At 54.6% G+C, this 26708-nt stretch overlaps 10 protein-coding genes across 10 annotated transcripts; 6 read left to right on the forward strand and 4 right to left on the reverse strand.

Moving 5' to 3' along the window:
* Positions 1–535: 535 nt before the first annotated feature.
* Positions 536–7840, forward strand: N7468_010750 (type I polyketide synthase; the record flags this gene model as incomplete). Its single annotated transcript, XM_058480045.1, has 6 exons — positions 536–875; positions 934–1202; positions 1266–6012; positions 6054–6394; positions 6471–7617; positions 7680–7840. 6 exons carry the CDS (start codon positions 536–538, stop codon positions 7838–7840), a joined length of 7005 nt encoding a protein of 2334 aa, XP_058325568.1.
* A 344-nt stretch (positions 7841–8184) lies between these two features.
* N7468_010751 (MFS general substrate transporter) lies at positions 8185–9995 on the reverse strand (the record flags this gene model as incomplete). The annotated part of the gene is made up of 4 exons (XM_058480046.1): positions 8185–9193; positions 9250–9324; positions 9374–9442; positions 9496–9995. 4 exons carry the CDS (start codon positions 9993–9995, stop codon positions 8185–8187), a joined length of 1653 nt encoding a protein of 550 aa, XP_058325569.1.
* A 684-nt stretch (positions 9996–10679) lies between these two features.
* N7468_010752 (Isocitrate lyase) lies at positions 10680–11356 on the reverse strand (the record flags this gene model as incomplete). Its single annotated transcript, XM_058480047.1, has 3 exons — positions 10680–10841; positions 10904–11011; positions 11285–11356. The coding sequence occupies 3 exons, from the start codon at positions 11354–11356 to the stop codon at positions 10680–10682; spliced, it is 342 nt and encodes a 113-aa protein (XP_058325570.1).
* A 252-nt stretch (positions 11357–11608) lies between these two features.
* N7468_010753 (uncharacterized protein) lies at positions 11609–13103 on the forward strand (the record flags this gene model as incomplete). The annotated part of the gene is made up of 3 exons (XM_058480048.1): positions 11609–11686; positions 12040–12235; positions 12292–13103. 3 exons carry the CDS (start codon positions 11609–11611, stop codon positions 13101–13103), a joined length of 1086 nt encoding a protein of 361 aa, XP_058325571.1.
* A 755-nt stretch (positions 13104–13858) lies between these two features.
* Positions 13859–14659, forward strand: N7468_010754 (haloacid dehalogenase type II; the record flags this gene model as incomplete). Its single annotated transcript, XM_058480049.1, has 1 exon — positions 13859–14659. The coding sequence occupies one exon, from the start codon at positions 13859–13861 to the stop codon at positions 14657–14659; it is 801 nt and encodes a 266-aa protein (XP_058325572.1).
* A 165-nt stretch (positions 14660–14824) lies between these two features.
* Positions 14825–16215, reverse strand: N7468_010755 (uncharacterized protein; the record flags this gene model as incomplete). The annotated part of the gene is made up of 3 exons (XM_058480050.1): positions 14825–15337; positions 15396–15613; positions 15645–16215. The coding sequence occupies 3 exons, from the start codon at positions 16213–16215 to the stop codon at positions 14825–14827; spliced, it is 1302 nt and encodes a 433-aa protein (XP_058325573.1).
* A 1019-nt stretch (positions 16216–17234) lies between these two features.
* N7468_010756 (taurine catabolism dioxygenase TauD) lies at positions 17235–18640 on the forward strand (the record flags this gene model as incomplete). The annotated part of the gene is made up of 4 exons (XM_058480051.1): positions 17235–17549; positions 17612–17880; positions 17933–18193; positions 18262–18640. The coding sequence occupies 4 exons, from the start codon at positions 17235–17237 to the stop codon at positions 18638–18640; spliced, it is 1224 nt and encodes a 407-aa protein (XP_058325574.1).
* A 1211-nt stretch (positions 18641–19851) lies between these two features.
* N7468_010757 (uncharacterized protein) lies at positions 19852–20345 on the forward strand (the record flags this gene model as incomplete). Its single annotated transcript, XM_058480052.1, has 2 exons — positions 19852–20085; positions 20139–20345. 2 exons carry the CDS (start codon positions 19852–19854, stop codon positions 20343–20345), a joined length of 441 nt encoding a protein of 146 aa, XP_058325575.1.
* A 12-nt stretch (positions 20346–20357) lies between these two features.
* On the forward strand, positions 20358–20726 carry N7468_010758 (uncharacterized protein; the record flags this gene model as incomplete). The annotated part of the gene is made up of 1 exon (XM_058480053.1): positions 20358–20726. One exon carries the CDS (start codon positions 20358–20360, stop codon positions 20724–20726), a length of 369 nt encoding a protein of 122 aa, XP_058325576.1.
* Positions 20727–22328: 1602 nt separating this feature from the next.
* On the reverse strand, positions 22329–25315 carry schA (serine/threonine protein kinase SCH9; the record flags this gene model as incomplete). Its single annotated transcript, XM_058480054.1, has 4 exons — positions 22329–23766; positions 23825–24446; positions 24515–24957; positions 25260–25315. 4 exons carry the CDS (start codon positions 25313–25315, stop codon positions 22329–22331), a joined length of 2559 nt encoding a protein of 852 aa, XP_058325577.1.
* Between the last annotated feature and the right edge of the window lie 1393 nt (positions 25316–26708).

Raw genomic sequence — 26708 nt, forward strand, 5'->3', positions numbered from 1 at the left:
CCGAGCTGCCAGCGCCATGCAGGCACAGGATCCTCATGGTTGGGTTCTCCCTTACGGGCAATCGAGGGCAACAAGTGCTTCTTAGCGCTTATGCGTTGCTTCGCTTATGTGTGGAGAAATGCTTTGAGCGTACCGGGCCATCGCCCAATGTAGCACGCCGCGCCCGAATCGAGTCTCCGTCGTGGGCGGCCCCAACCAGAACAGACAATCGCTGCCACGCTATACCCTTCAGAGTGGGCACGATTCCGGTATATCCTCGCTCCATACGTCTCTATCGCACGCCCAATAAATCCGCTGGAACCGGAGTATAAACTGTGCAACGTATTGAAAGCTGTGGGCAACTTTGTATTTAAGACACAGGGAGCATGCAAAATCACTGCAGCGGCCTCTAACTGAACTGCTGATAAGGTCGTGTGCGGCCAAACTACATGTCCGTGGCTGTCATTTGCATTTTGTGTCCTCCTCTTGGCCACAGCGTGACTGTCAATCATCCAGTGCCAGATCTACCCCCGGCCGTAGCCGCTGATACTTCGTCATGGACTTTTCCCCCTCAGACAAACAAGAACCCATCGCTATCATTGGAGCCGCATGTCGCTTCGCTGGTGGAGCATCTTCTTTAGAATCATTATGGGATATGATCAGCAAGGTCAAGACTGGCCACGGTGCAGTCCCTGGCGATAGATGGGACAGCAACATGTGGTATCATCCTGATCCAGACCGCAAAGGCGGCATTCTCCCACAGCATGGTTACTTTCTGGAGCAGGACGTTGGCCACTTTGACGCCCCTTTTTTCTCTGTAACGGAGAAGGAGGCTGCTTCTATGGACCCCATGAAGAGAATGCTGCTGGAGGTATCTTATGAGAGCTTTGAAAATGGTTAGTGACATTTCTGTACATCTGTGCCCGTCTCGAACTGCTGCTAATTGGCGTGTAGCTGGGATACCGATGGAGCACCTAATGAATAGCCGGACGGGGTGCTACGTCGGTTGCATGACAAACGACTACGAAATGATCTCGTTGCACGACATCTACGATATCGGTCATCCAGCAGCAACCGGACTCAGCGAAGCCATGACCGCAAATCGCGTGTCTTGGTTCTTCGGCCTGAAAGGTCCCAGCTTGACCCTCGATACTGCTTGTAGCTCTTCGCTCTACGCACTTCACTTGGCGTGTCAGTCCTTGAGGCTGGGGGAAACAAATATGGTATGCTAACACACCATAGCCGTTTGCATGTTGACCTGGTAACTTATTACTTGGCTTGTATAGTCACTCATCACAGGGGTTAACCTTCTCATCAATCCCAATACCTCACACCAGTTGACTGCAATGCATATGCTAAGCCCCGAAGGCATCTCACATACCTTCGATGACCGAGCCAATGGATATGGCCGTGGGGACGGCATTGGAGCTATGGTCATCAAGCGTCTCTCAGACGCCCTACGCGACGGTGATACGATCCGCGCAGTGATTCGTGGATCTGGTGTCAACGCCGACGGCAAGACCCCCAGTGTCACTCAACCGAGCTCCACGGCACAAGCCGAACTCATCATCCAGACCTATGAGGATGCTGGCTTGGATCTGTCGCAAACAGGTTACTTCGAGTGCCATGGGACAGGAACACCCATTGGTGACCCTCTCGAGCTTACTGCAATTGCCTCGACCCTGGGTGCAGCGCGACGCGCAGCTGGAAAGCCCCCTCTCCACATTGGAAGCATCAAACCCACGGTGGGTCACACAGAGGGTTGTGCTGGTCTTGCCGGTGTTTTCAAATCCATAGTACTACTGGAAAAAGGAATGCTGGTCCCTACTTTCGGCGTAGATCGGATCAACCCAAAGCTCAAGTTAGCTGACTGGCATCTTACACTCCCTGACGAAGTTGCCAGATGGCCCACACCAGGGCTGCGTCGAATCAGTGTCAACTCCTTTGGCTTTGGTGGAGCAAACGCTCACGTCATCCTGGATGATGCGTACCATTATCTCCATGACAGGGGGCTAGAGGGCAGGCACAACACCGTCATCGGTGACTTTGGCTCAGACTCCGGATTCGAGGATACATCAGTCAACGGAGCCGACGAGCCCGGCAAGAAGCTATTCGTTTTGAGTGGTAAGGACCAGACTGGAGCTAAGCGAGTGTCCGAGGCTCTCCATGTATGGTTGCAACAAGATCCCGAGGACCAAAGCGATCCAGCCTTGTTGGAGAATCTCGCATTCACACTTGCTCATCACCGCACGCATCTGGAGAACAGAACTTTTGTCATTGCAAATTCGGCATCCCAGCTCATAGAAAAGCTATCCAAAGGCCTGGTGGCTTCGACTCGCTCACAACGACATGGCAGCAACCTCGTTATGGTGTTTACCGGTCAGGGCGCTCAATGGCCAGTAATGGGTCTGGAACTGCTCGTGAACTCCACGTTTCGCTCAAGCATAGAGACCTCGCAAACTTATCTAGAGGAATTTGGTTGCACGTGGAATGCAATCGATGAACTGAGCAAGAAAACAAATTCCAATATCAACCGCCCCGAGTACAGCCAGCCACTATGTACGGTGGTTCAAGTCGCCTTGGTTGACCTGCTTCGCTCCTGGGAGGTCCTGCCCAAAGCTACAATCGGTCACTCGAGCGGCGAGATTGCTGCTGCATACGCCGCATCTCTTCTCTCACACTACGACGCCATAAAGCTGGCCTACGTTCGAGGGGTCAGTTCCGCCGCAGTATCTAAGCCAGGTGCAATGATGGCTGCTGGTATTTCCGAAGATGAGGCCCAGGAATACCTTGCAAAAGTCCCCACCGACTCTGCTGTAGTTGCTTGTGTCAACAGTCCATCCAGCGTGACGCTCTCTGGCGATGTCGATGCTATTGCTCAGCTTGAAACCCTGATATCGGGCGATGGTAAATTCGCCCGCAAGCTCAAGGTCACCACTGCATACCACTCACCTCACATGCGTGAGGTCTCGTCAACCTACTTGGACATGATTGGCGAACTACAACCGAAGGAGGCCGACGGGGAAGGCGAAGCACCAGTTATGTACTCGTCTCTGACGGGATCCATTGTTACTTCAGCGAAAGAGCTCAATGCTCAGTACTGGGTTAACAATATGCAGAACCCCGTCAGGTTTTCCCAGGCGTTGCTGGCACTCTTAAAGCACAAGAGAGCTGCAGCAGGGGGCAGTCGGCCAGTGGCAATACAATGGGGAAGCTTCCTCGAGGTTGGCCCTCACGCCGCCCTCCAAGGACCCGTGCGGCAGATTATCGACGCAAGTAATAACAAATTTGCCAAGTCTGCCCCATCCGTCTCTATGCTTGTTCGTGGCCAGGACGCAACGGAGACGGCTCTGAACGCCGCGGGTGTGCTGTGGGCGACTGGCTGCCCGATCAAGCTGGCTGAAGTCAACCAGGAGACATCAACGGGAAGCAACCTCCCTCAAATGCTTTGTAACTTGCCCAGCTATCCTTGGAACCATGCAAAGAGTTTCTGGCACGAATCATACGCGTCTCGGTCGTATCGTTTCCCCCCACACGCGCGCACCGACTATCTGGGAATGGCCGAGGACTCCCAAAACACCCTCGAGCCACGATGGAGGAACTACTTGCGCATCTCAGAGAACCCATGGATTGAGGATCACATCATCACCGGAACTGTGTTGTACCCAGGCGCGGGCATGCTGGTGATGGCATTGGAAGGCGCATTGCGCATTGCCGACTCTTCCAAGACGATTGAAGGTTTCCGCATGAACGATGTCACGTTTGAACGTGGTCTGGTCATTTCCCTGGACGAAGAAACCCCGGTGGAGACGCGCATCAGTTTCTACCCCGACCGAACACGGACTGGCTCATGGGCCTTCACTGTCTATTCAATGACTAACGGCTCGCCATGGGCGAAGCACTGCGCCGGGACTGTCACTGTTGTGTACGACAAGGGAGCCAGTGATATTGAACCTGGCGGAGTGAATGCCTTGTGGCAGCAGCAGTTGGCCACACACAGGGCACTACTATCCGAGACAGATTCCGTAAATGTCGACGCGGGTGCGTTCTACAAGAACCTAGGGGATATTGGCATGCAATATGGGCCATCCTTTTGCAATGTCAAGTCTCTCACGGCAGTGCCCTCGAGAAAGGCGTCGTACGGGTCGGTGACTGTTCCAAACACCAAGTTGACAATGCCCAGAGGATATGAGACCCCCCACCTCATTCATCCAGCAACCATGGACTCCATATTCCATTTAGTAATTGCATCTCTCGCCGCAGGCCAACCTGTGAAACAAGCCGTGGTCCCGTATAGCATTGACGAGATTTTTATCGCCCATGATCAGCCTAAGGAGGCTGGAACACTCTACTCTGGCTACGGTCGCTTACTCTCGCAGATTGGCCACGAGATCACTACAGAACTCGTTGTCGCTGACGAGAACTGGACACGGCCAAGGCTGACTGTCAAGGGCTTTGCCCTTCGCCAGGTGACTTCTGACACCGGCGTAGAGAACTTAGACGCCATTTCTTCTCGTCGTCCCACACGGAAATGCGCTGACATCTCGTGGATTCCCGATCTGTCCTTTGTCACCAGCAGCAAGCAGCTCGCCACGATCAGTTCTTCCAGAAACGCGGCTGGCTTGGTCGCCAGCTGGCTCGACTCCATTTTCTTGAAGGAGGCAAACGCCAGTGTCCTTGTTATCTTGTTTGATCAATCTGAATCTAGTCTCAATGTGCTTCATCGCCTCAACAGCCAGAGGTATGGACCCAAGAGGATCACTGCCGTCGCTGCATCCGAGTCCATCTCGCAGACGATGAAGAATACCCTGGGAGAAGGTACTGAGAACCTGGACATCACATATCAGACATTGCCTCAGAGCCTCTCTGTCGAGATGCTGGACGCCGAAGACAGTGATGTCGTTCTCGCTCTGGGGGTTCCCGACCTCGTTGCACACGCTACCACGCTAGCGAAGCTGGCTCCTCTGGTATGTCTCACTTCTACTAGTCACCGAGGCAAAGTCGACCCCATTCCATCAGAGAGAACGTGGCTTGGCAGCCTTGCAGAGGATGATATCTACGTACTGTGCGGTTCAAGGCCAAAGTCCCTCGCGGTTGAGCTGCCGGACACGGTCGTGATCCTCCTGCCGGACACAACATCCATAGCTCTCCGTATATTTGCGGCGGAGCTTCAGGCAAGGCTTGAGCGAGCCGGTCACTCGGTCTCTCAGACGAGTTTTACTCCCGAGGGTATAGCTTTACTCTCTCACAAACATGTTATATCTCTGCTTGAAATTGACAGTCCTCTCGTGTACGCCTGGAGCGAGGATCAATTCAACACATACAAGAAACTCATCTCTACAGTAGGCCATCTCTTCTGGATTACGCACGGCAGCGTGATAGAGAGTTGGTCGAATGGGGTTGAATTTGCGACGACCCAGGGCCTGTTCCGCGTGATGCGTAACGAATATCCCATTGCTGTCCTGCCTGTTCTCGACCTGTCCGCAGTCGCTGACATTTCCAGCCCTCAATACGCGGACCTGGTCCTCGATGTGTGGCGATCATCTCTGCCGGATGACGGAGAAACAGAATACGCCGAATACAACGGCCTGATCTATATCCCTCGAGCCACCGAGGACGCAGGCTTCGATTACGAGCTTCAGCTGGCAAACAATACCGCGAAGCCAATCGAGTCGACCCTTGGGACTGCTGGGCAGCCACTAGTAGCAAGTGGCTTGACATCAGATCAAGCGTTTATCTGGACCTCTGATGATGAGGCCCAATCGCCCCTTGAAGAAGGTCAAGTCGAGATCAAGATCGAGTATTCTGGTGCAGCGTTGGGCCACGCGTCGACCTCTGTCCGCCACGCCGTCGGAGCTATCTCTCGCCTTCACAACTCGGTTAGGGCTCTGCAGCTTGGCCAGCGCGTTGTTGTCTTCTCCGAGGCTGCTGCGAAAACGCATGTCCGCCAAAATCAGGATTTGATTGCACCGCTGCCCAACGGACTCGCCCCACCTGACGCTGTTGCCCTTGTAGACCCCTTATTACAGCGCAGTATGCACTCCTCGAGATCGCTCATCTCCGTCGCGGCCAAGGACTACTGGTGGATGGTGCCGGCAGCGCGGTCGGCCAGGCTCTGGTGCAGGTCGCGAGCGCTGTTGGCGCCGATATCTTTGCTATGGTTAACAGGAGAGAAGAACGTGATCTCCTCACCGAGCGATATGGCATATCCAAGGACCGCGTCTTCGACGCTGGCTTAGAGAACTTCATTCCAGTGATTCAGGCAACTACCAAGGGCCGTGGGCTTGATGTCGTTATTAGCCAGCGCACCCCTTCCCATGTCCCTGGCCTGATGTCAACTCTGAGTGAGTTTGGCCAGTTTGTTGACCTGAACGGTGAGAACTCTCAGGCTCTACTTCCAGGCAGTAAGACCAACGTGAGCTTTTCGCGCATCGACATCGCCACCGTGATGCAACGCAGGCCCGCCCTTGTCGGGGAGACTCTTTCGACAGGCGTTCAGAGACTACAACCTGCAGGGGCCATCCCCGCGGACAATTGTGCCCGTCAGCAAGCTTGGAAGTACGATTGGGACTGTCTTACCCGGGCACTCTGCCGTGTCCTGGGACAATTCGAGCCCATTGCTCTTGCGGCCACCCCCAGCTGAGCAACTAAAGCTTGACCATGAGGCAACTTACGTTCTGGCCGGCGGGTTGGGTGCTCTTGGCCTACATATTGCCGACTGGATGGTTGAATGTGGTGCCAGGAACCTGGCATTCCTGTCCCGCTCAGGTGGTGCAAAGAATCAGCATGATCTGGACAGGTTCAGAGAGCGCTCCGTTCAAGTGGAAGCGTTCAAGTGCGATGTCAACGACGCTGACAATGTTGCCAAAGTCTTCGGCGCCGTCAAATCTAGTGGCAGCAGGATTGCGGGCGTGATCCAACTTGCCATGGTGCTTGACGACGGCATCTTCGATAACATGTCGTTTGATCAGTGGCGCCGTGCCATTGAGCCCAAGACTAAAGGATCCCGCAACCTGCTTGCCAACCTCTGGCCTGGGGATAAGCCCTTCTTTGTTCTCCTCTCATCTATCACGGGCGTCATTGGCAACACGGCACAGGCCAATTACGCTGCGGGGAATACCTTTGAGGACGCGTTGGCTCATCACGCCCGCCATCATCTCGGTATCAACGCCACCAGTGTCGATGTCGGGTTGGTCACCGACTCGGCACATTTCACCAACGCTGGTGAGTTTGGAGACCTCGCCGGGTACCTGGGTCGATACCAACATGGATGGCGAGGCCTGCAGACGAACCTTGACGAGCTCGGGGTCGTGCTGCGGGCCATCATGCGAGGCTCGACCACAGATGGACAGAGCGTGCCCGCTCAGATAGTCCTCGGCCTCGAAGACCGCATCGAGCATAATCCTAGCATCGGGGGTTTCTCGAGAGACAAGAAATTTGAGCTTCGTGTTGTGAATTCTGCCAGTCATCTTAGTGATAAATCCGGCAAGCAAGACGTGGGTACACTCTTGACCAGTGCGACCAGCATGGCCCAGGCAGTCGCCGCTGTCGAGGACAACATCAAAACTTTGGTTGCTGCAGCCATGGGTGTTTCGGTGGATGAGATTGATGCCCAGAAGCCTCTGTACGACTATGGCGGTGAGTCCAAAGGCAGTTTCGTACCACAACTCGAAAGACGCCATGCTAACCCCTTTCTATAGTTGACTCGCTACAAGCGGTAGAAGTCCGCAACCGTGCGCTGAAGGATATGAAAAGTGACATCTCCGTGTTTGATATCTTGAGTGCTATGCCCTTGGCTGATGTAGCTGGCAAGATTGCTGCCCACAGCCAGCTGGTCAAGGTCTCTGCAAGCGAGGAGTGAGAAGGCAGACATGTTCTCTCGGCTAGCTGTTGATGAAAAATTAAATAGACTTGTCCATGATGCTTTTCTCTAGTCACGTTCTCTCTAGCTATCTACCTATACCTATACCTAGATCTATATTCTGACCAGACTAGGCTTTCTTACTGTAGCATAGAAGTGCCACCAAGCAAAAAGCGAAGCCCAGGCGTGAAGCCACTGGCAGCAGACGCGGGAATGAATTTTTTTTTTTTTCGATCGCGGTGAAATACAACAAAGCCAGCGTCTCGACAGATGTTGTTACGTTCGATCAAGGTGGAGGCGTTTAACAGTATGCGATTATGACAGCTTCACCCGTTCCCACCGCATTAACAGTCCTGCCCCAAGCACCGCCGCGCTTCCCCCATAGAGATGCCAAACACCTTTGCGATAGTTCTTCCAATCGCATCTGAGGCAATGGCACGCACTTCGGCAGTTCCATCGCTCAGAATGGCCGAATATCCACCACCGAGAGCCTCACGAATCTCCCCAGCGGCATACCCTCTACCACTGAGAGCACTCTGCAAGGTGTCGAATCCCACATTCTGGAAGACTGTCCCTGCTATTGCCAGCGCTAAAGCCCCACCGCCGAGTTGGGCGACGTTGATGAAGCCCAGAATGGAGGTTGCTTTCTCCGGGGGCGACTTGCTTAAGGCAATGGCGTAGGCGGCTTGGAATGTCAGACCGCAGCCGATTCCCGTTAGTATCTCAAACCCATATATATTCCTGGGAGGTGTCCCAGTCGAGATCTCGAACAGGAGGACACTCCCGACCAACGCTATGATGCCGGAGATGAGGTACCACGCTGCGTAAACGTTGAATCTCGGCAAGAGGGTTCCACTGAATAGAGAACTAAAGATCATGAGGAAAATAAAGGGCAGCAGCCGGGCTGAAACTGAGATCGCATCATCTCCCTTGGTGAATTCGAAGAAGAGAGCAATGTAGTAGATGTTACATTGCAAAACTGCGCTGCTACCGGCAGTTCCAATATACAGTAGAATCAATGCCCGACTCTTCAGACACCAGACGGGATAAATCCGATCTTCCTTTGTCGTCAGGAATGCCGTCCCCTGCTGGAGTGCAAACAATATGATGGTGACCCCAGTCATCACCCAGAGGGCGATGATGGAGCCGGAGTTCCAGGGCCACGTCGAGCCACTGTACGTGCACGAGATAATGAAGAGAGAGTAAGTCGCGGCGTTGAGCAACGCGCCGAGCCAGTCGAGGTTCCGAATGCGCGGAAGGATCTCTTCGTGACGATGTGTCCCGTGGCGTGGAAGGCAGAAGATATATATTGGAGCAGTCACCCCTCCGAGTACCAGGTTGATATAGAAGGCCCTGTTCCACGATTAAGGACATAAACCTGGCAGCCAACGGTGAAAAGGCACACTTACCACCGCCACGTTGCTGAGCTCTGTGCAAATGCTCCGCCGATCACAGGCCCCAGGATGGCCCCTAATCCCCAAAATCTATATGCGCGTCAATGTCTAGTGTCTTTCCTCGGGATGGGTGACGTACGTGCTGATCAAAGCAGTGTAAATCGGCCGTCTGGCGGCGGAAACAAAAGCGGAGATGTAATTGATGCCTCTTTCTCGATTTTCAGCATTTTGCTCCCTGCTCAGTGTGATTACTCTCCTTACCCAAGATAGACACCTGAGCCACCTACTCCGGCAACGACCCGCCCAACAACCATGGCTCGCATATTCGGGGCCGCACCGCAGATCGCACTGCCCACTTCGAAGGTCAGGATGCTACCCAGGTATAGCCATTTGACCTCTAGCTTGGAGTACAGCGAGCCGAAGAGCGAAACGGTGGCCACTGAGCCGAGTAGAAACCCCGTTCCAACCCAGGGCAGGAGGCGGAGCTCCCCGAGGGCAGCCAGAATGGGCCCTTGCACATCCGCAGCGATCGTGGAGTCTAGCCCGTACAAAAACGCCGTTAGATATAATCCAACGCATACCACAAACCAGCGCAGGTTGCTCATCTTCCTGCCGATGCCACTGCTAGCATCTCCCTGTGGTATCTCGGACTCATTGTAGGCAAGGTTGGCGGACTCCGTAGGCGACGGACCGGCGACCGGTAATTTTTCATTGGGTTCTCGCCTGTCGGGTTCGTCGGTGGAACTGGCTGGAAGGCTCATACTGGCGATGGAGCTAGAGGGAAGACAGTAGCTACGACTAGAATCCAGAGAGGTAATTGAGAAACGTTGCTCTTCCCGTACTCCAGGAGATCTTGGGCATATTGTCAAACTCTACGACTGTAGCTACTGGCTCGGAGATCATCCACATCCGTCCTTCTGCAAATGGCTGGCGCCGTTTGTCCACATTTGGACGAGCCAGGACGGGATTCCCCCCACGCAATCTGCCATATTCGGCGCTTTCAGCAAATGAGACCTCACAAAGAGCCAGTCTGACAGTTTACTAGACGACGGACCGTCCCGTCTTGTCGCGCAGCCCTGGGTGTGTCACATGCGAGAAGTGTTGCGGTATTGCAGTTTATTACTACAGCCAGAGGGCAAGGCTAAGATAGGGAAAGGTCATGACGGAGTTCTGCCTTCTCGGCCCGCCTTGCCTAGTTTTCTGGGGGAAATCGCAGTTTCTCACTTTTAGACTTTCAGAGTTCCACTTCTCTAACTTTCCCACCCTTGAACAGGGGCCCGTAAGCCTCGTATATGTGGGGAAGGGACTCTCGTCGGTGGGTCCACTGCTTACGAGCGGTACGGACCGGGGGCGATTTGTACCCTTCATTGGGCTACACATCGGGGGTGATGATCCGCTCCGAAGGCCGACTCTCGGGACGTGCGAGAGACCTCGGCTGTACATTATTATGACAGAGCTGGAGGATTCTTCAGCTCTGCAGCTTTCCAGCTTGCCCCGCCACCACCACGTGTCATCGCCAAGTCGACGGCCTCGTCGAAGCGCTTAAGACCGGCCTGGGCGGTCCATGGGTCCTCAATGGCTTGCAGAGTCTCGCCGTTCTTGCCGGCCTGTTCGGCAGTGACCATCAGGTCATTGAGAGGCCGGAGGTCGGGGGGTGGGTGGCGCCCACAATGAAGGCGTGATCGCGGTGGTCAAGAGCTAACCGTTCAATCTCTGGTCTCGAATCAGCGCAGTTAGGATCGAGATCGGCGAAAGTGGCCACATGGCCCTCCTGGCTCTAGATTCTCCAGGGTATGATCCGCAGGTCTGCAGGCTTGCAGAAGATGCAAGATCCACCAGTATTAGGCGTCCAGTATCTCATCGACGCTAAGGCCCAGAAGGGCGGGTCTAGCGGTAGTGGAATTAATCTATACAACCTCACTTGCCCTGATACTTTCACTAATTCTCGTCTGCAACACCTGCTCTCCTTGGTTTTGGCCCCATACTTTGTCCTGCGATGTCGGAATAATCCGGGGTTGCAAAACAAGGCCTCTCGAAGGATGGAGCCCACAGTCGTGACAGTGTCACACATGGTAAGCGATTGGTCATTATCGTAGGCGATTAACCGCGCGTTGGACGCCATATCGTTAGGGGCTGATTGAGACCTGAAGGATGTGCAGAATACGCCATATGGACGTGAGATCCAACATTCGGCTATTTGACTAGACGATCAAAAGTCCCCAGCGCGTATCTATAAATGTATACATTGCACGTGCAAGCATCATTTAACACCCCGGCCTCATGCTTACGCTCCCCAGACTGCTTTAAGCCCTCCCTTAGCCGTTGCACCTTATCTGCAGCAGCCGCAATCATCTCTGTGAGCTATAGCCGAACCATGTTTGGTACGCTGGTTTCGACCGGCCTCGATCGGGAGACTCTGGAGTTCATTGAGAACCCAGATCCAGTTGCTGCAGTGAGCCGCAGCGTGCAAGACACTATCCGTGTTGCTTGCATACATTGTCGATCACGCAAGGTACGGCTTTTCCTATTCCGTGGTCCGTGCCTGCAACCACGGGTTGGTAACCGTCTTCCTCTCCAGTGTGCCGTGTCATTGCGCCCTAACAAGACCACATTCTAGGTGCGCTGTTCGGGAGACCGCAAAAGATGCCAGAGATGTGAAGCGATAGGGCTCGAGTGCATCTCCCGAGAGTCACGGGCGAAACAAGCGACAAGACACCAACAAAGGCTCACGGGCAGTACGTAACCAAATCGCTTGATGTACTGTACTTGACTACAGCGAGTCGCTAATGCGCTATATCGGGCCAGGCCGTCCGGAATGTATTCGACGAAGCAGACAACCAGACCAAGTCCAGCCGAGGTCTATCGTTGGATGATTTGGACGGCAACAAGTTCAACGATGGCTGTATCGACGAATCGCTGTTTATGCCATGGATCATGGATACGCCCATGCAGCTAAGCTCACCTGGTAGATCGAGTTCGAGCAGTGGCGGCATTCCAACCCGTGAGCGCGTGGGTTTCTGTTTTCTCTCAGGCATCCTTAGCTGACATAGATGGCAGCTGCCGCTGACCTCGCGGTAACGAGGCCTCCCTTTTCCGCAAGGAGGTGCAGTGCGACGGAGGCGGCGCAGGACCAGCTCCCAGGGATTCCAACGGCCGATCCTTCGTTTGCGTCGCTACTCGGGCCGTCGAATAGCACCAGCACAGACGATCCTGAATGTTGGCAAGGTGTCCACCTGAGTCAACATGATATTGTGTGGACGACGGCTGCCGATGTACATGCGACGATGGGCTCGGCATCCGACCCGCTGCCGCTTGAGCCTTTAGACAAGACCCACGCAGCATCCGACAACTGTTGTCTGTTAAGTTCCGTCTCCTTTCTCGAAAGGCTGTCGTCCAAAAGCTCTTCTCGCGAGGACCGCCTTGACCTGCTCCTCGCTGACCTCCGCAACTCGATCGAGACTCTGGCCGTTTTTATCTCGTGCGACAGATGTGCGACTCGAGTAGAGCAGAACATGCTGCTTGCCATGGCGGCCAGACAGATCGGGGCCATCTGCGGCCGGATGGCCAACTGTTGCAAGGCGATGAATCAGGGGAGTCTCAGCGAGACAAGTTCCTCCCAGCAAGGGAGCGATGCTGCCCCCTGTCCAATTCCGGTTGATGTTGCGGTTGCTACGTATCGCGTTAACCGACGTGAGAAGCTGCACCTGCTGAGGAGTCTGGTGGCGTTGCAGATCATGGATTTTCAGAGGCAAATCAACACAATCAAGTCTCGATATCGCAATCGGCCAAATAAAGGGCAAGTGGAGGCCCTCAGTGAGGCAGAGAATTATGTCAAGTTGGCGCAGGTTTCGCTCAGCAGTGATTCATGACCCGGTTAGATAGTGAAGATTATGCGAGGTCACGAACTCATGCTACGCAATGTATCCTTTCGGGCTTCCCACGAACCTAGGTAGGCCTCTAAGTCCTTATGCCTCGCAGCATCTCCCTCAGTTAGCTTCTTTGGCCCGCCGCTGCGGCCTGAAAGTTGCCTGCTTGAATGATTCTGGGCTGATGGATCGAAGAGTTGTGCATAAGCATAGAGCTACATGCAACCACTTCATGCATCAACTAGACTTGTCAAAAGCTATGTGGAGCAGAACGCGCAAAGCGACAGCCATTCACAGGCGGTCGAAAGATACCATGGCTTACAATACATATGTAGGACGCAGTAAGCTTAGTTACCGCATGGAGCTCTGAAGAAACTGGGAAATGGCGTTTGCGGGGCACAGGAAACCATGAAGAAATCGGGTAAGAACGGACTAGAAGATCGGAACCTGACCGAGGACTTTAAATCCAGAGTTGGCGGAGATCCTGTTCCGGTAAGCCGCTGCTAACATTAAGCGAATCGGGGGCTCCGAACGATGAAGTGATCAATGATCAATTCGGATGTCCGAAGGGACTCCAAGTGACCCCTGCCAGCCACATGTAAGAACGAATGGGGGCCGAGGCCTAGCGAAGGGGTCTCTCTCCAAAATCCTTCGATGGTGTTAGCCCCAGCAATAGCAACGAGAGAAGAAACCACGTGCATTCCGAGATACATCCTACGATGATTTTCCCCCTTTGACATCTCAAAGCCCTAGTCACGATGTCTCCGCCTGGCCACCCCTCGATGCTATTCTTCGACGTCTTGGGCACCGTCGTCGAATGGAGGTTGTGCATTGCGAACCAGCTGAAGGCTGCAGCAGAAAGGGCTCTACAAGACCAGGCTCGCGAAATCGCGGCGGATGTGCGAAGCCGTGTCTCCTCCCTATCGCCCTCGACGTGGGATGAAATCACCGACGAGTGGCACCGCTCGTATATGAATTTCGGACGCACATTTGATCCCTCAAAGCCCTTTGTCCCCGTAGATGAGCACAACCGCGTCTCTCTGGGCAATATCTTCACCAACAGGCGTCTGCGAGATCTTTTCAACGACGACGATCTCCAATACTTGACCCTCGGTTGGCATCGCCTCGATCCGTACGCGGACAGTGTTCAAGGTCTGGCGTTGCTCAACACCAAGTTTCCGACCTCCACGTTGTCCAACGGTAATGTCAAACTTCTCGAAGATCTACTGGAGCACGGCTCTTTGCCGTTCAAGCATATAAGCAGTGCAGAGCATTTCAATGCTTACAAGCCCGCGCCAGAGGTCTATCATGCCGCGGCGCGCAGGTTTGGGGTGGAGACCTCGCAGTGTTGCCTCGTCGCCGCCCATCTCCACGACCTGCAAGCCGCCAAAAAGTGCGGGTTCCAGACAATTTATATCGAGCGACCCTTGGAAGAAGCTTGGGATGCGGAGCGCGTTGCCCAAGCTAAAGAAGAGGGATTCGTTGATTATTGGATCGGCATCGACGGCTCAGGTCTTGTGGACGTTGCTCGGTATTTCGGAATCGAGACAGACGCATAGGTCGATGATGCCTTCGCCCGGCTATACGCCCTTGATGTGCTGGTTAGAATCATACCTGTCTTCCTCTAGTTTGATATAGCCGCCCTTCTGTGCGATAGACTGGATATGAAAGTAAGATAGTAATTTATCCTTGGACTAAACGATCTATTACTCTGATCCACGCCTCTAAAGCTTTGCCCGCACATGCGGTCCAGAAATGATCAGCCGTGCTCCGACCAGCGCCAGGACTGCCACGATCAACGCGGCTCCTGCCCACATCTGCGCGGCCAGGTACTTCCCACCAGTGCGCGCTATCAGGGTCCCCGCCACAGAGGGGCCAGTCAACGGGCCAAAGCTCATTATGGTCAGGGCCATGCCAACTCGCGTGCCAATCTTGTCAAGGTCTTTTGTCAACGAGGGCACTGTCCCAACAAACAAGGCCATCGCTGCTGCCGAGGCCAGTCCATAGAACACCGCGAAGACGTACAGCTCGACCGTGGTATGCACGGCGGCCCAGGCAAACATGAGAATGCCACAGAGGGCCACGCAAGGAATGAGGCAGTTGAGCGGACCAACGTAACGGTCGGCCAGGTATCCCAGGGGGGCTCGGACGGGCATCCCGAGGGCGTTAATGATGATAATCAAGGTCGCACCGGAATCCTCGGAGAGTCCCAAGACCTCTGTCGCATAGACTTGGATCTAGGCTACACTTAGCTCTCGATATGCGGCATATCTCATGAAGGGGGGGGGCTGGTACGTAGAAGAAAGCAAAATACAGGGTCCAGTATAAGTGGAAAACCCCCAGGGTGAACAGCATGTACGCAGGTTCTTTGAACGCACTCCACTCGACCAGAGGTCCCGACTTCCGGGGTGGCAATCGGGGACGCAGAAGGACGAGGGTGACTGCTGCCATCGCAAGGACAACGAAGCCCATGCACCGCACTGCCCATGGGAACCCTGATCGAGGCGTCAGCACTGCACGTTGAGGTAACAACTATCCACTGACCGATCTTTGGGATGAGGTACTGGATCATTGCCGGGAAAATGATGCCTCCGGTACTCGTCCCGGTGGCCGCCGTCGTCACAGCGAAGACGCGCAGGCGCATGAAATACGTCGAGATCAACGTCACACTTGGCAACCACATGAGGCCCTGCCCAAGGCCAATACAGAGCCCCTGGGCTAGGAAGATCTGCCAGTATTCTGTCGCGAGACTAGTCATGAAGGTGCCCAACACTAGCAGGACTGCGCCCGCCGCCACTACCGGCCTTGCCATTCCCGCATCTGTTGCTCGACCGGATACTGTCGAGATGAATAATAGACAGAATACCTGGAAACCACCGATCCAGGAGATGTCGGATGGACTCTGAGGCAAGGTAGATTCATAGTGGCTTTGAAACACCCCGAAACTGGCAGCGTAACCCCAGGTCAAAGCTACAACCAGATGACCAGAGACAACCTGGGCCCAGGCATGAAATCCACCATCAGGAGGAGGGGGTACGGGCGCGGCCGAGGTAATGTCGGTAGCTTGGTCACCTCTCCCGCGAGCCTGGACTGGTTCATGTTCGTGTTTGGTCATATTTGCCCATGATAGTTTAGGAGATTCCGTGTCATGTCAATGGCGATACCATGGCTATAAGTGGGTAGGCAGCGAAAGTCAAGGCTTATGCACGCAAAACTGCTCTTTGCCATCCTCGATAATTGTATCCCTGTGGGTTCTCCACCTGTTGGAGTCATCTATCACGAACCACGCGAGTAGTCTCATCCGTCACATCGCATCTCTCTTTGTCTTGCGAAGCTTTAGCTGTGGTTACACTGCTTAACAGCACATTGCGCCATCAAGACCCACATAGCAACCCTCCAATTGGAATGGCTTTAGGGCGCGGAGATTTACGGGGAGGGAATGGACAGCATCTCGAGAAGACGAGCTCCGCTAAATCGGGGCTTGACACCGGATCCGACTCCGCCCCCACTAATATGGACGGCCAGAGTCGGCTTGCATAGCATTCGATATGTTCTGGGCTCCCTCTCGATTGCACTCGCCGCAGGCGGTCGGTGTGAGTTGCTGTTGAGTGATTGGGCCATATCGTTGAAGGATTATCATCCCTGGTCAGTAACCACGTGTCGCAATTCAGGACTTTTGATGATCTTCGATCCTCTCGGCCAACTTCCGCGCCTGAAATCGGCTTCTGCCGTCCAAACAGCTTCTGGTCCAGGGCGGAGCACCTGCGTTTCCATTTTTGTCAAAACGTTGCATTTTGAGTCCGTGGCGTCCAATATGGCATGGCAAGGAAGGGGACGAGGCAGAAGCAGAGTTCCCTGCTCATCGACGTACGGCCAATACCGTACTGCGGCCACGCCATGGCATCTGTCTCAGTGCTTTCGACGAATCCAGCTCTCTGACGCACCCATCAGGGATTGTCCCCGCGCGGCTTGTCTTCTTTGCACTGAGTACGCGGAGTTTCGACACATTTGGAAGTAGACCTCTCCGTAGCATCTGATGTATATTTATTTATGCTTCAGAAACGTCCGTCAGCGGGGATCTTTAGCAGCAAGAGCTCCTCTTGTGGGTCCCTGTATTCACCTTGTTTGATCAGTATGTCGGTTGAAATAGATGTCGCACCTGCCCTGCGAGGTCTCCCCGCCGGCCTGCCTCGTGTAGTGCCTGTGGACCGCAAGCTGTTCCCCGATGGGCTTCGTACCAGCGGCCAACATCCACCGATCGAGAGCCAGTTACGTCCTTTCGAGGAGTTCCCGCGCAACATCACCGGGCCAACGGCCTGGACAAGAGAGCACATGATTCACCATCCAGAGCAATGGATTCACCGGTGGACGGAGTCGGAGCTTGAGGAGCTTCTGCAGGCCGTCGACACATTCATAGCCTCAGGAACTCCCCTGACCAGTATCAGCAAGGTGAGTTGGACTGCCCCGGCGGTCTTTGGGACATATGGCTGACATTCTGGGCGCGACTTTAGGACAACTTCCGGCTACCTACCATTGAAAAGATTTTGCCAGGCATTCGGAGCGATATCTTGAATGGACGAGGGTTCATTGTTTTCCGCGGCCTACCCATTGACAAGTGGGGGCGATACAAGGCGGCAGTGGTGATGATGGGGTTGTCCGTACATTTTGGATACCTCGTCTCGCAGAATAAACTCGGCCTGATCCTCGGCCATGTAACAAACCAGGGAGCGGACTATCACAACGATCTTGACAAGATCAAGATCTCAGCCACAAACGCACCGTAAGTCCCCTTTGCCAGTTCACTGCTTGATCGTTACTCTCATACTTCTCAGACAGTTCTATCACACTGACGAAACGGATATTGTCGGGCTGTTGTTCTGTGCTCCCGGGGAGACGGGAGGTGCTTCCGGCTGTGCGTCTGCACATACTGTGTGGAATTCCTTGGTGAAAGAAAGGCCCGATGTAGCAAGGACGTTGGCCTCACCCATCTGGTATGTCGACCGCAAGGGTGAGGTGACCGATGGCCAGGAGCCCTGGTTTAGGAACCCCATCTTTATGGTCGAGCCGGGTGGCAAAGAGCGTGTCTATGTCAAGTATGTCTGCTAATACCCTCCTCTCCCGTGGAATCTGCATTGTGCTCATGTCGCATCCCATGGAACAGGTGGGATCCGTACTTTGTCAAGTCCTTGACTCGCTTCAGCGACAAAGGGTTGATTCCTCCTCTCTCCGCGGAGCAGCTGGAGGCGATGAAGGTTCTGGAAGAGACCTGTAACCGGCATGGAATCGTCTACGACTGCGAGATCGGCGACATCCAATTCGTCTCCTGCTGCCAGACATTCCACTCGCGCACCGGATTCACGGATCCGCCGCCACCAAAGCCACAACGGTATCTCCTGCGGACGTGGATCGCGACACCTGAACATGAGGGGGGGTGGTGTCTGCCATTCCACGACAGCTGCTACCCTAAACGAGGAGGAATCCAGGTCGATAATACACCTCCGGTAGCCGATCCACTCACCACCGCAGGCGGGACGGAGTAAAGCCTACTCGGGACTAGGTTTTGGTAGCCTTGTATCTTAGTGCTGTGTTGATAGCACATCGCAAACCCTTAATACCCGCCCACTAGAAATGCACAATCATCAGAAATCACATTTTGCGCAAGGCCACATACAACTCACAGGTCTTCGACCTTCCAGTACCAAGGCCGTGGTCCATTGGCAAGGTTCCATTTTTTATCATAGAACCATAATGACAGCCCCTGCAGCCAAAGATCCTTGGAGCGATAGGACGGACAGTGCAGCATTGCAGCATCAATCCATGGCGAGGACCGGAGGGCACTTCTCGACCCCACGGCTTCATTGCCCATCTCCAGTTGACCGCAGCGATTTCATTAACTCGTGACTTGCTTGGCCGACATGGATAATCGCTCCATGCTATTCCCCAGGCTTCCGTTAGCCCGTCCATCACCTCATACCCTGTAGCTGAACGTGGGAGCCTTGTCCCCCATACTTAACAATTCCTCTTCACTATAGCCATGCTCGCTAGCTCCCATTGCATCCCGTCTCGCATTCAGCCTTTTGCAAGGGAGTCCAACACAGTAGTCAGCAATCCCAAGGCCGTGAATGCGAGGACAAGCGAATGGCCCGGTACCTGGGCGAGTCGGTGCTCCGATAAAAGTTCGACGCGGCTGCGCCATAGAGCCAACACCAATTTATTATTTATCTTCCAAAATTGGCTGGGAGTTGGATGCAAGGCCTCGGGTCAATCAGCCACTTCAGCCTCTCAGAAGAGAAGCGGGGTTCCCCGCAACCTCATGTTTACTCCAGATGTTCCAGAGGGGCCGATTCGCAGATCGCGGATCATGATGCAACGAACTGTGGGTCCGAGCAAACCCTGACTTCTGCTTCCGTGAAAAACACATGGTTCTGAATTATAGAATTGCAACCCAATCTGTACTGCGATAAGCGTCGTAGAGAGGTAAAGGTATCGCTGTCAAGCCGCTCCTGTCTATTTTATCCTTCTTTCCCAGAATGCTGTCAGATGCCTGAGGGATGAACACGATTGTCGGCATCGGTCCCACTTGGAACAGGTGCGGATCGCGAGCAAGTGTTGGCATCATCATGGATCGGCCAAGACTCACTTACCAACAGCTCGTATATCCAGGCAGAATGACGGGGCTTTGAGGGTCTTCCACCTGCTCTCTACATCAATTCTCACAACATGGACGACAACCGCCAAGAAAACAGCAACCATGAAACCCTCGCGCAGAGGGCTTCGCAGGACCGGGCCCCAGACAATGGGCTGGGATACAAAGCACGAGTTCCCCCGCAACTGGCCGACCCAGCGCAAGCTCTATGACGCCTGCGTGCTGCTCTTCTTGGAGTTCTACACTGCGGCCATCAGCAGCACCGGCCCGTCCGCTGCAGAAGAAGCCATGTCCGAGTATGCAATGAGTAGGGTCGTCATGCTGACCGGCTTTCAGTTCGTGTACGTATCGGCCAGGCACTTGGTACTCTGCTCATGCCTCCCATCTCAGAGGCCCTCGGTCGGCGGCAGGCTTATCTCGTATCCGCCGCCGCCTATGGCATTGCCGGCCTGCTGATTGGCGTCATCCCCTCGCCCGCTGGAGTCTTTATTGGCCGTTTCTTGGCCGGGTACGTCTCGGTTGTGCCTGCTATTGTGCTCGCAGGGAGCTTTGAGGACCTGTACGCCCAACAGCCGGGGCTCTGGCTCCTTTGGACCTAGAACTGGTGCACGATGTTAAGAATCGCTGCTAGTCCTATTTACGGGATGGTGTACCTCTTCACCGAGTCATTTACAGTCGTGTATAGTGACTTCGGCGTCAACTCAAGGGCGACCTCGCTCCGCTTCGTTGCAGTGTTGCTTGGGACCCTGCTCAGCGGCGTGGTCCGCTTCTGGGATCATCACAAGCTGAACGCCCGACAGAAATCCGGCCAGCGACCAGAGCCTGAAGACAAGATTGTCGGCTTCGCGATTGCTGCGCCAGCCCTCGCCGCCGGCGTATGGACTCCCGGCTGGACCGTTCCATCCCTCGTGCACTGGATCGGATCCATGTTCAGTCTCGTTCTCGTCCGTATTGCGGCTTCTGACCGAGTCTGCTGGTAGGAAATGTGAGCTTGAGAGAGTCTACTTGGACGTATTTGGCCTAGTGTTTGCCTGCATGGTTCCCAACAGTCTGGGTCTGCCAACTGTTTGTTGACTTTGTCTTTTGTTCTCTGCCGTCATGCCATATCCACCCAAGCCTTGGACCTTCAATTTGATGCCGCTCTCCCACTATTCCTGGATCGTGTCGGAAGGCTAGGTAGTATCTACCAGCCCCATCGACGGCGCCAAAGCACTAAAATCTTCCAAGTTTTGCACCAGCTAAAGCACAAGGTCTTCCAGGATGGTGGATAGATATCCAAGGGGGGTTTCCTTTGAGTCCGGGCTCAGTTGCAGCTGGTGGCCCCTCACACACTGGGTTCAAGTTCGACCATGGCCAACCCCGCCCTTATAAGTCGAATGACACCTTTTCATTCCGCAAGTTCCACGCTCTGTTTAGGCAAAGGCCTCACGCAAGTACAGCCAGGATGCCTTTGTATGGTCATATTGATAAAAGAGAGGGGATGAGTTTTACGGCGCATCCCGCCTACACTGACTGGTACTTCTCTGCGTCTCAATATTGCTCCGTTGAGCGCCGTGTCGGGGCCAAGAATGAAGGCACCAAACGCGACGCCACTTTCCATCATTCAAGGTTGCGGACACGACTGGTGAATGAATCTGGACTAGCCTCCATCGATACAAAGCGTCTAAACGTGGACATGGCTCGCTGTCCCCGGAGCCTCCTGAAAGCCCACAGCAGCGGGAGCTTCCACTTCGTAGCGAGGACATATTAATCACATACAACACTGCGCTGGACGGTGCGCTCCAAATGGCAGTACCAGGATCATGTTTACTGGGAATAGGGAATTGTTTTCTCGTATCAATGGTCTAAGCGGGGCTGGACCGGTAAGAGCTGCCCCCATACGGGTGGTCGCTCCAGGTACGTCCAGCGACCAAGAGGCCTCAGAACTAGAATCACATAGTGAAATGGCATCAATTGTGTAGATAGACCCAGTTCCCGCCAAAAGGGAAGTAGCTGCAACGCTGGTCTCCCCAGCATCGTGTTCCTGCGCGCCTGCCCGTCTGAACGCCAGAGAATAAAACCATCAAATCCAGATCTTGCGATTCACTCAGGTGACGCGGCTGGTAGTTGACACATTTGTCTCCACAGATGCGTGTCACATGTAATTACCGTTGAAGGAAGCTGTACCGAAGTCTTAGAAAGGAGCAGAGAAAACATCACACTTGTTGGCATAGATGAACCGTGTATCCACTCAAAAAGAATAAAAAGGAAAAAGACATGAAATCGGAACCGGGGCCATGTTCCTCCGCTAGAACATCGGGCAAGGCAGAGCACCCGTAACAAATCCGTCGGTATGCAAGTCTCCCATGGGCTTGGTTCACCCAGGAGATGGGGTATGTAGATTCGAAACATCAAAGGAAATAAGATGGAGAGAGCCAAGCAGACAGATCCCCGAGGGCGCACTAGAAAAACGTGAATTGAGGACAACCAAAAACGTAGAGGATGCTGAGGGTTCACAGATGCATCCAGGGCATATACAAGACAAGATCAAGACTCCAAGATCATGCAGGGGAAGATAGGACGAAGGAAACGGCGTAATCACATCAGAAGTTCTCGTCAACGTTAAAGATCCCTGGGTCCGCCCCCTCGCCCGACTTGTGGACGCCGCCCATGCGTGCATCCGTCGAGCCCTTCGTGCGGTGGCCTCGCTGCCATCCCTCATCCTGAAGCATCGTATCCTCGTCCATCTCATCTTCAAGGTCGTGTTTGACGTGATGGTCGATGGAGCTTTCGTTGACGAAGGTGAAACCGCGGAAGTTAGCTTGCATGCCGGGCGACAAGGGGGTGCCCGCAGGCATGAAGCCATTGGCAAGGGCCGCAGCACGGTCGTTGAGAGAGTTGTTACTTTCGAGCGCATTGGTGAATTCGGGATCAAAGTTAGAGGTATCGGTGTCGGACTGAAGCTTGGGTTTGAACGGCGGAATGACCTCCTTCTTGCACAAAGCATCCCAGTCGACATCGTGGAAGAAGGCATGCGCCATGAGCTCCTTGGCATCGCCGTTCGCGCCAAGCCGGTGCTTCGGGTTGCGGTTGAGGAGACCCTTGACGAAGTTGCGACCTTCGGTGCTAAGCGCATCGCGCGGAAAGCGCACCTTGCCAAAGGCAATGTTCTTGTACATTTGTTGAGTATCCTCGGCATAGAACGGGCTCCATCCGCAACACATCTCAAACACGAGAACACCCAGAGACCAGAAGTCAACCATCTTCGTGTAGCCTTGCTCGTCGAGCAAGACCTCCGGGGCGAGGTACTCCGTGGTACCGCAGAAGGTATTGGTCGTGTCGTTCTGGGTGAGGTTGGCTTTCGACAACCCGAAATCACAGAGTGCGATGTGACCATTGGCATCAAGCAGGATGTTCTCGGGCTTGAGATCCCGGTACACGATGTCGTGGTCGTGGAGATGCTGCAGGGCGAGGATCAGCTCCGCGATGTAAAATTTGGCTCGTGCTTCCTGGAATCGGCCTTCCCGTTGCAGGTGCCAGAAAAGCTCCCCGCCAGACATGTAGTCGGTGACCAGATACAGATCTGTTGGTGTTTGGAAGGAGAACTTCAGGCCTACAATGAAAGGCGAAGCCGCCATCGCGGTGCGCACCAGGATATTGCGCTCCCCTAAGGTGTGTGCGACCTCCTTCTTCTGGATGATCACCTTCTTAGAAAGAACCTTCATCGCGTAGATTCGCTCGGTGTCCTTCTTCATCACCTGGTACACTTGACCGAAGGTGCCCTTCCCGATCAGCTTGAGAACCGTGAAGTCGTCAGGGCCGACCTGGCGGCGATCAGACATCTCAAACTGCATCTGCAGGTAAATCTCGCCGGACACCTGGCTGTCACCAGCCCCTCGAGCAACCAAGGGGAACCAGCCTTCCAATCTGCTGTGATCATCCTTCAGATTGATCCCTAATCGCACGTGGCCCAAAAATGCCTCTTGATTGTGGCGGTCATAGACGGTGACGTCCACCTCGGATTGATCGCCTAACACGTCACTAATAGCCGAGTTAGCACATCATCAAAGGAAAGCGCGCCCGAGTGCTTCAAACATACAATACAGCTTCGTGGTCCCAGTGAGGGTCAGTGACAGGCGCCTTGCCCTTGGGCTCTTGCCCATCCAGGGCGCTGTTGTAACTGCTCTGGCGGCTCTTCATGGGAATGGCCATTGGACGGCCAGCCTCCGCCGCCGCCGCATTGGCCGCGTCGGCGGCAGCATCGGCGGCAGCGTCGGACTCTTCTTGATCGCGGCGCTTCTTTTCCTCCTCTTCACCATCTCGGGTGCCCTTGGAGATGTATTCATTCCATTCAAACACGCAGACAACGTACGGATCGGTGCTGGGACGGAGACCGCGGGCTTCCGAGATCTTCACGAACAGCTTGCCTTTGATTGGGCCGACAGGGGCGCCGTTCTGCGGGGAGGACTGGCGAGGGAAGGCCTCGTCGAGTTTCATCGCAATTTCGTCGGCGGAGCTTTCCGGCTCCGTCTCGGATTCTGGGGCGGCCGATGTGACGGGTTTCTTCTCCTCGTTGGACATCGCGCGGGGGGTAAGAGGGGGAGTGTTCTTCAGACGCACCGCGGCGGGCACGTTATCAGTCAGCTTGCTTGGATTCTCAGAAATGACAGTCTGCAGTTTCTCATGGTCGAGTAAGGGTGCTTCAGAAAGGGTAGATGGGTCTGTATAAGGGGAGGCATGGGTTGGAGAAATGGGTGGCCAGCACGGGGTCATCAGAGACGCTCGATACCGGCAGGGAAGTTTGACGGCTGGAAGGAGGGTCGGGAGGGAGGGTCGCTCGAGGCAGGGGAGAGATATTTCTTCAGGGTATCCAGAATCGAGCCTCCTGAAAGGTCCGGACTCGACGGGAGTTCCATCTCATCCGACCGCAACAAGGAATGGGGAGGCGTAGGAAGGTTGGGCTCGAGCTTCTCAGACCCCTCTTCTCGACCCAGCATGACAAAAGACTCGGTCGAAGCGCCCGGGTGGGAATGGTTCCCGGAAGATTTGGATAGGCAAGACCATAACCGCGGCAGACTGGCTTTATCGCCGGAGAAGGAACCAACCTGGAAATAGTTGTGCATGATAGACGGCAACCGCTTGTCCGCGGGGTCGGGCTGCGGTGTGGCGATGCCCGTGGGCGTTGATCCATTCGATCCAACCTGTTCGGGCACGGTGTCGGTAGACACGGAGCTATATCATCGAGCATCATTAGCAGGACGTTCAAAGGCCAAAGAGGACGTCGAGTCCATTTTGTGTGGTTGTCTTGGCCATGGTGGGGGTATTCTGCGTAGGCCAAAATCCCGTGCGACCGGATCGACTCGCCGGTTTGCAGGCGATCTCCGGGGACTGCAGCAACTGCAGGCTGACCAGGCTGAAGATTGTCATCGCCAATTGTGGTTCCGCCTCGTCACCCGCAGACTGCAGAGAGGGGGAGGGGAAGGGAGGGAAGTGCCTGGGAGCACTTTCGGGAAGTAGATTCTGAGTGGACTCACGTTGGAGGGTTCAAGTCCGCATCTCCGTGCAACTCAGTTCCCTGCGCAGCAGCCATTGTGTTTCCATTCAAAACCGAAACCTCCAAGGGCGCAGGATTGAACAGGCAAAAGCGGGGGGGGGGGGGAGAGAAGAGGAGGGAAAAATCGATATTCGACGCCCGATGATGAGCTAATGGAGATTTAAAGGGTGTTTGCGGGATGAGCAACCCGAGTCGCGCGGGTTCCGTCCACAGTGCACACTGGTGCCTCCTGCCACCACTGCCGGCCAAAAATCCAGAGTCCTGGCGAAATGCAATCTTGTCAACCCTCGCGAGGTTTTCCAAACGGTTGGTCTGGTCGAAAAGCCGCCGCTGGGTTTACAGCAGCCCCACTGGGCTGAGGGGTGTCTTTTAATGGCACCCACCCCGGAGGCAGTGCGTCTGAAAGAGGCGAACAGCGCAATTCCTGCAGGTCGGATCGCAAACCACACGGAATGGGGCGGTTCTTATCTACGCTGCGTATGGGCCGGAGTCTGTAAAAGAGGGCATCAGAGGCGATAAGGAATGGGGATTCAGAGACTGCGGGCATTCTGGAAATAAAAATGATACACAAAAAAAAGATACTACATGGGACCAATAGAACCTGGGGGCTGCATGTGCCGACCAGGATCTATACCGTTGCAGCCAGGCGCCTCGCCTCGGCGTCGTGCCCGTGCAAACTCCCATCGAATGCCTACGCTGCGTAGATATGAAGCGTCCTAGAAGGGCCACCAAATGACTCGAGCCCGCTGACACTATTGGATCGGCAGGGTGACATGCTGAGCCAGGGTTGGCCTTACGGCAGCTGCACGCAGAGTCGCCGCTGTGGGTAAGTTGCGCCTTTTTTTGGAACTTTCTGATCATGGGCTTATCCTTCGATGCACGAGAAACTCCACCATCCATCCACCTCTCAGTTTGGAGATAAAAAGAAGGGCGGGGTACAGGATGCCTCGAGGGTAATGCAAGTCGGAACTACCCAAGCGAGGAGCGATCCACACGCTCAGTGCAGTATAGTCATGTCCGTGGCATCGTGTCTCTTATATTTGGGGTTTTCCTCAGCACCCGAGTCAGATCGGCAATTCCTCCAGATCGTGATCTGACAGTCTCTACAACCTTGCAATAGAGCCCGGTTTAGTCCCCCCTCCCCCTGTTGGCCCCTTGCAGTGGGATCCCAGTGTCGCGCGGCGACCCCTACTAGTGCTATGTTCTACAGGTGCCTGTGCTGGCGATATAGCCTACATGGGAAGGGAGGGGGGATCTCCACCTACTGCGTCATAGGGCAGCGCCTAAAGTCCGCGCTCGTTGGGTCGGCGTCGCTGGTTTGACGGAAGTCAAAGCCGGGCTCGAGAGGCGAGGGCGCAACTGGCATGCCAATGAGGAGAGGGGAAAAAAAGAAAAAGAAAAGAAATGTAGACAGCAAAAGCAACAGCTC

This window comes from Penicillium chermesinum (assembly GCF_028974085.1).
Source record: "Penicillium chermesinum strain IBT 19713 chromosome Unknown utg000009l:1.0-952002.0:1.0-954369.0, whole genome shotgun sequence".
In the NCBI taxonomy this organism is placed as follows: Eukaryota; Fungi; Ascomycota; class Eurotiomycetes; order Eurotiales; family Aspergillaceae; genus Penicillium; species Penicillium chermesinum.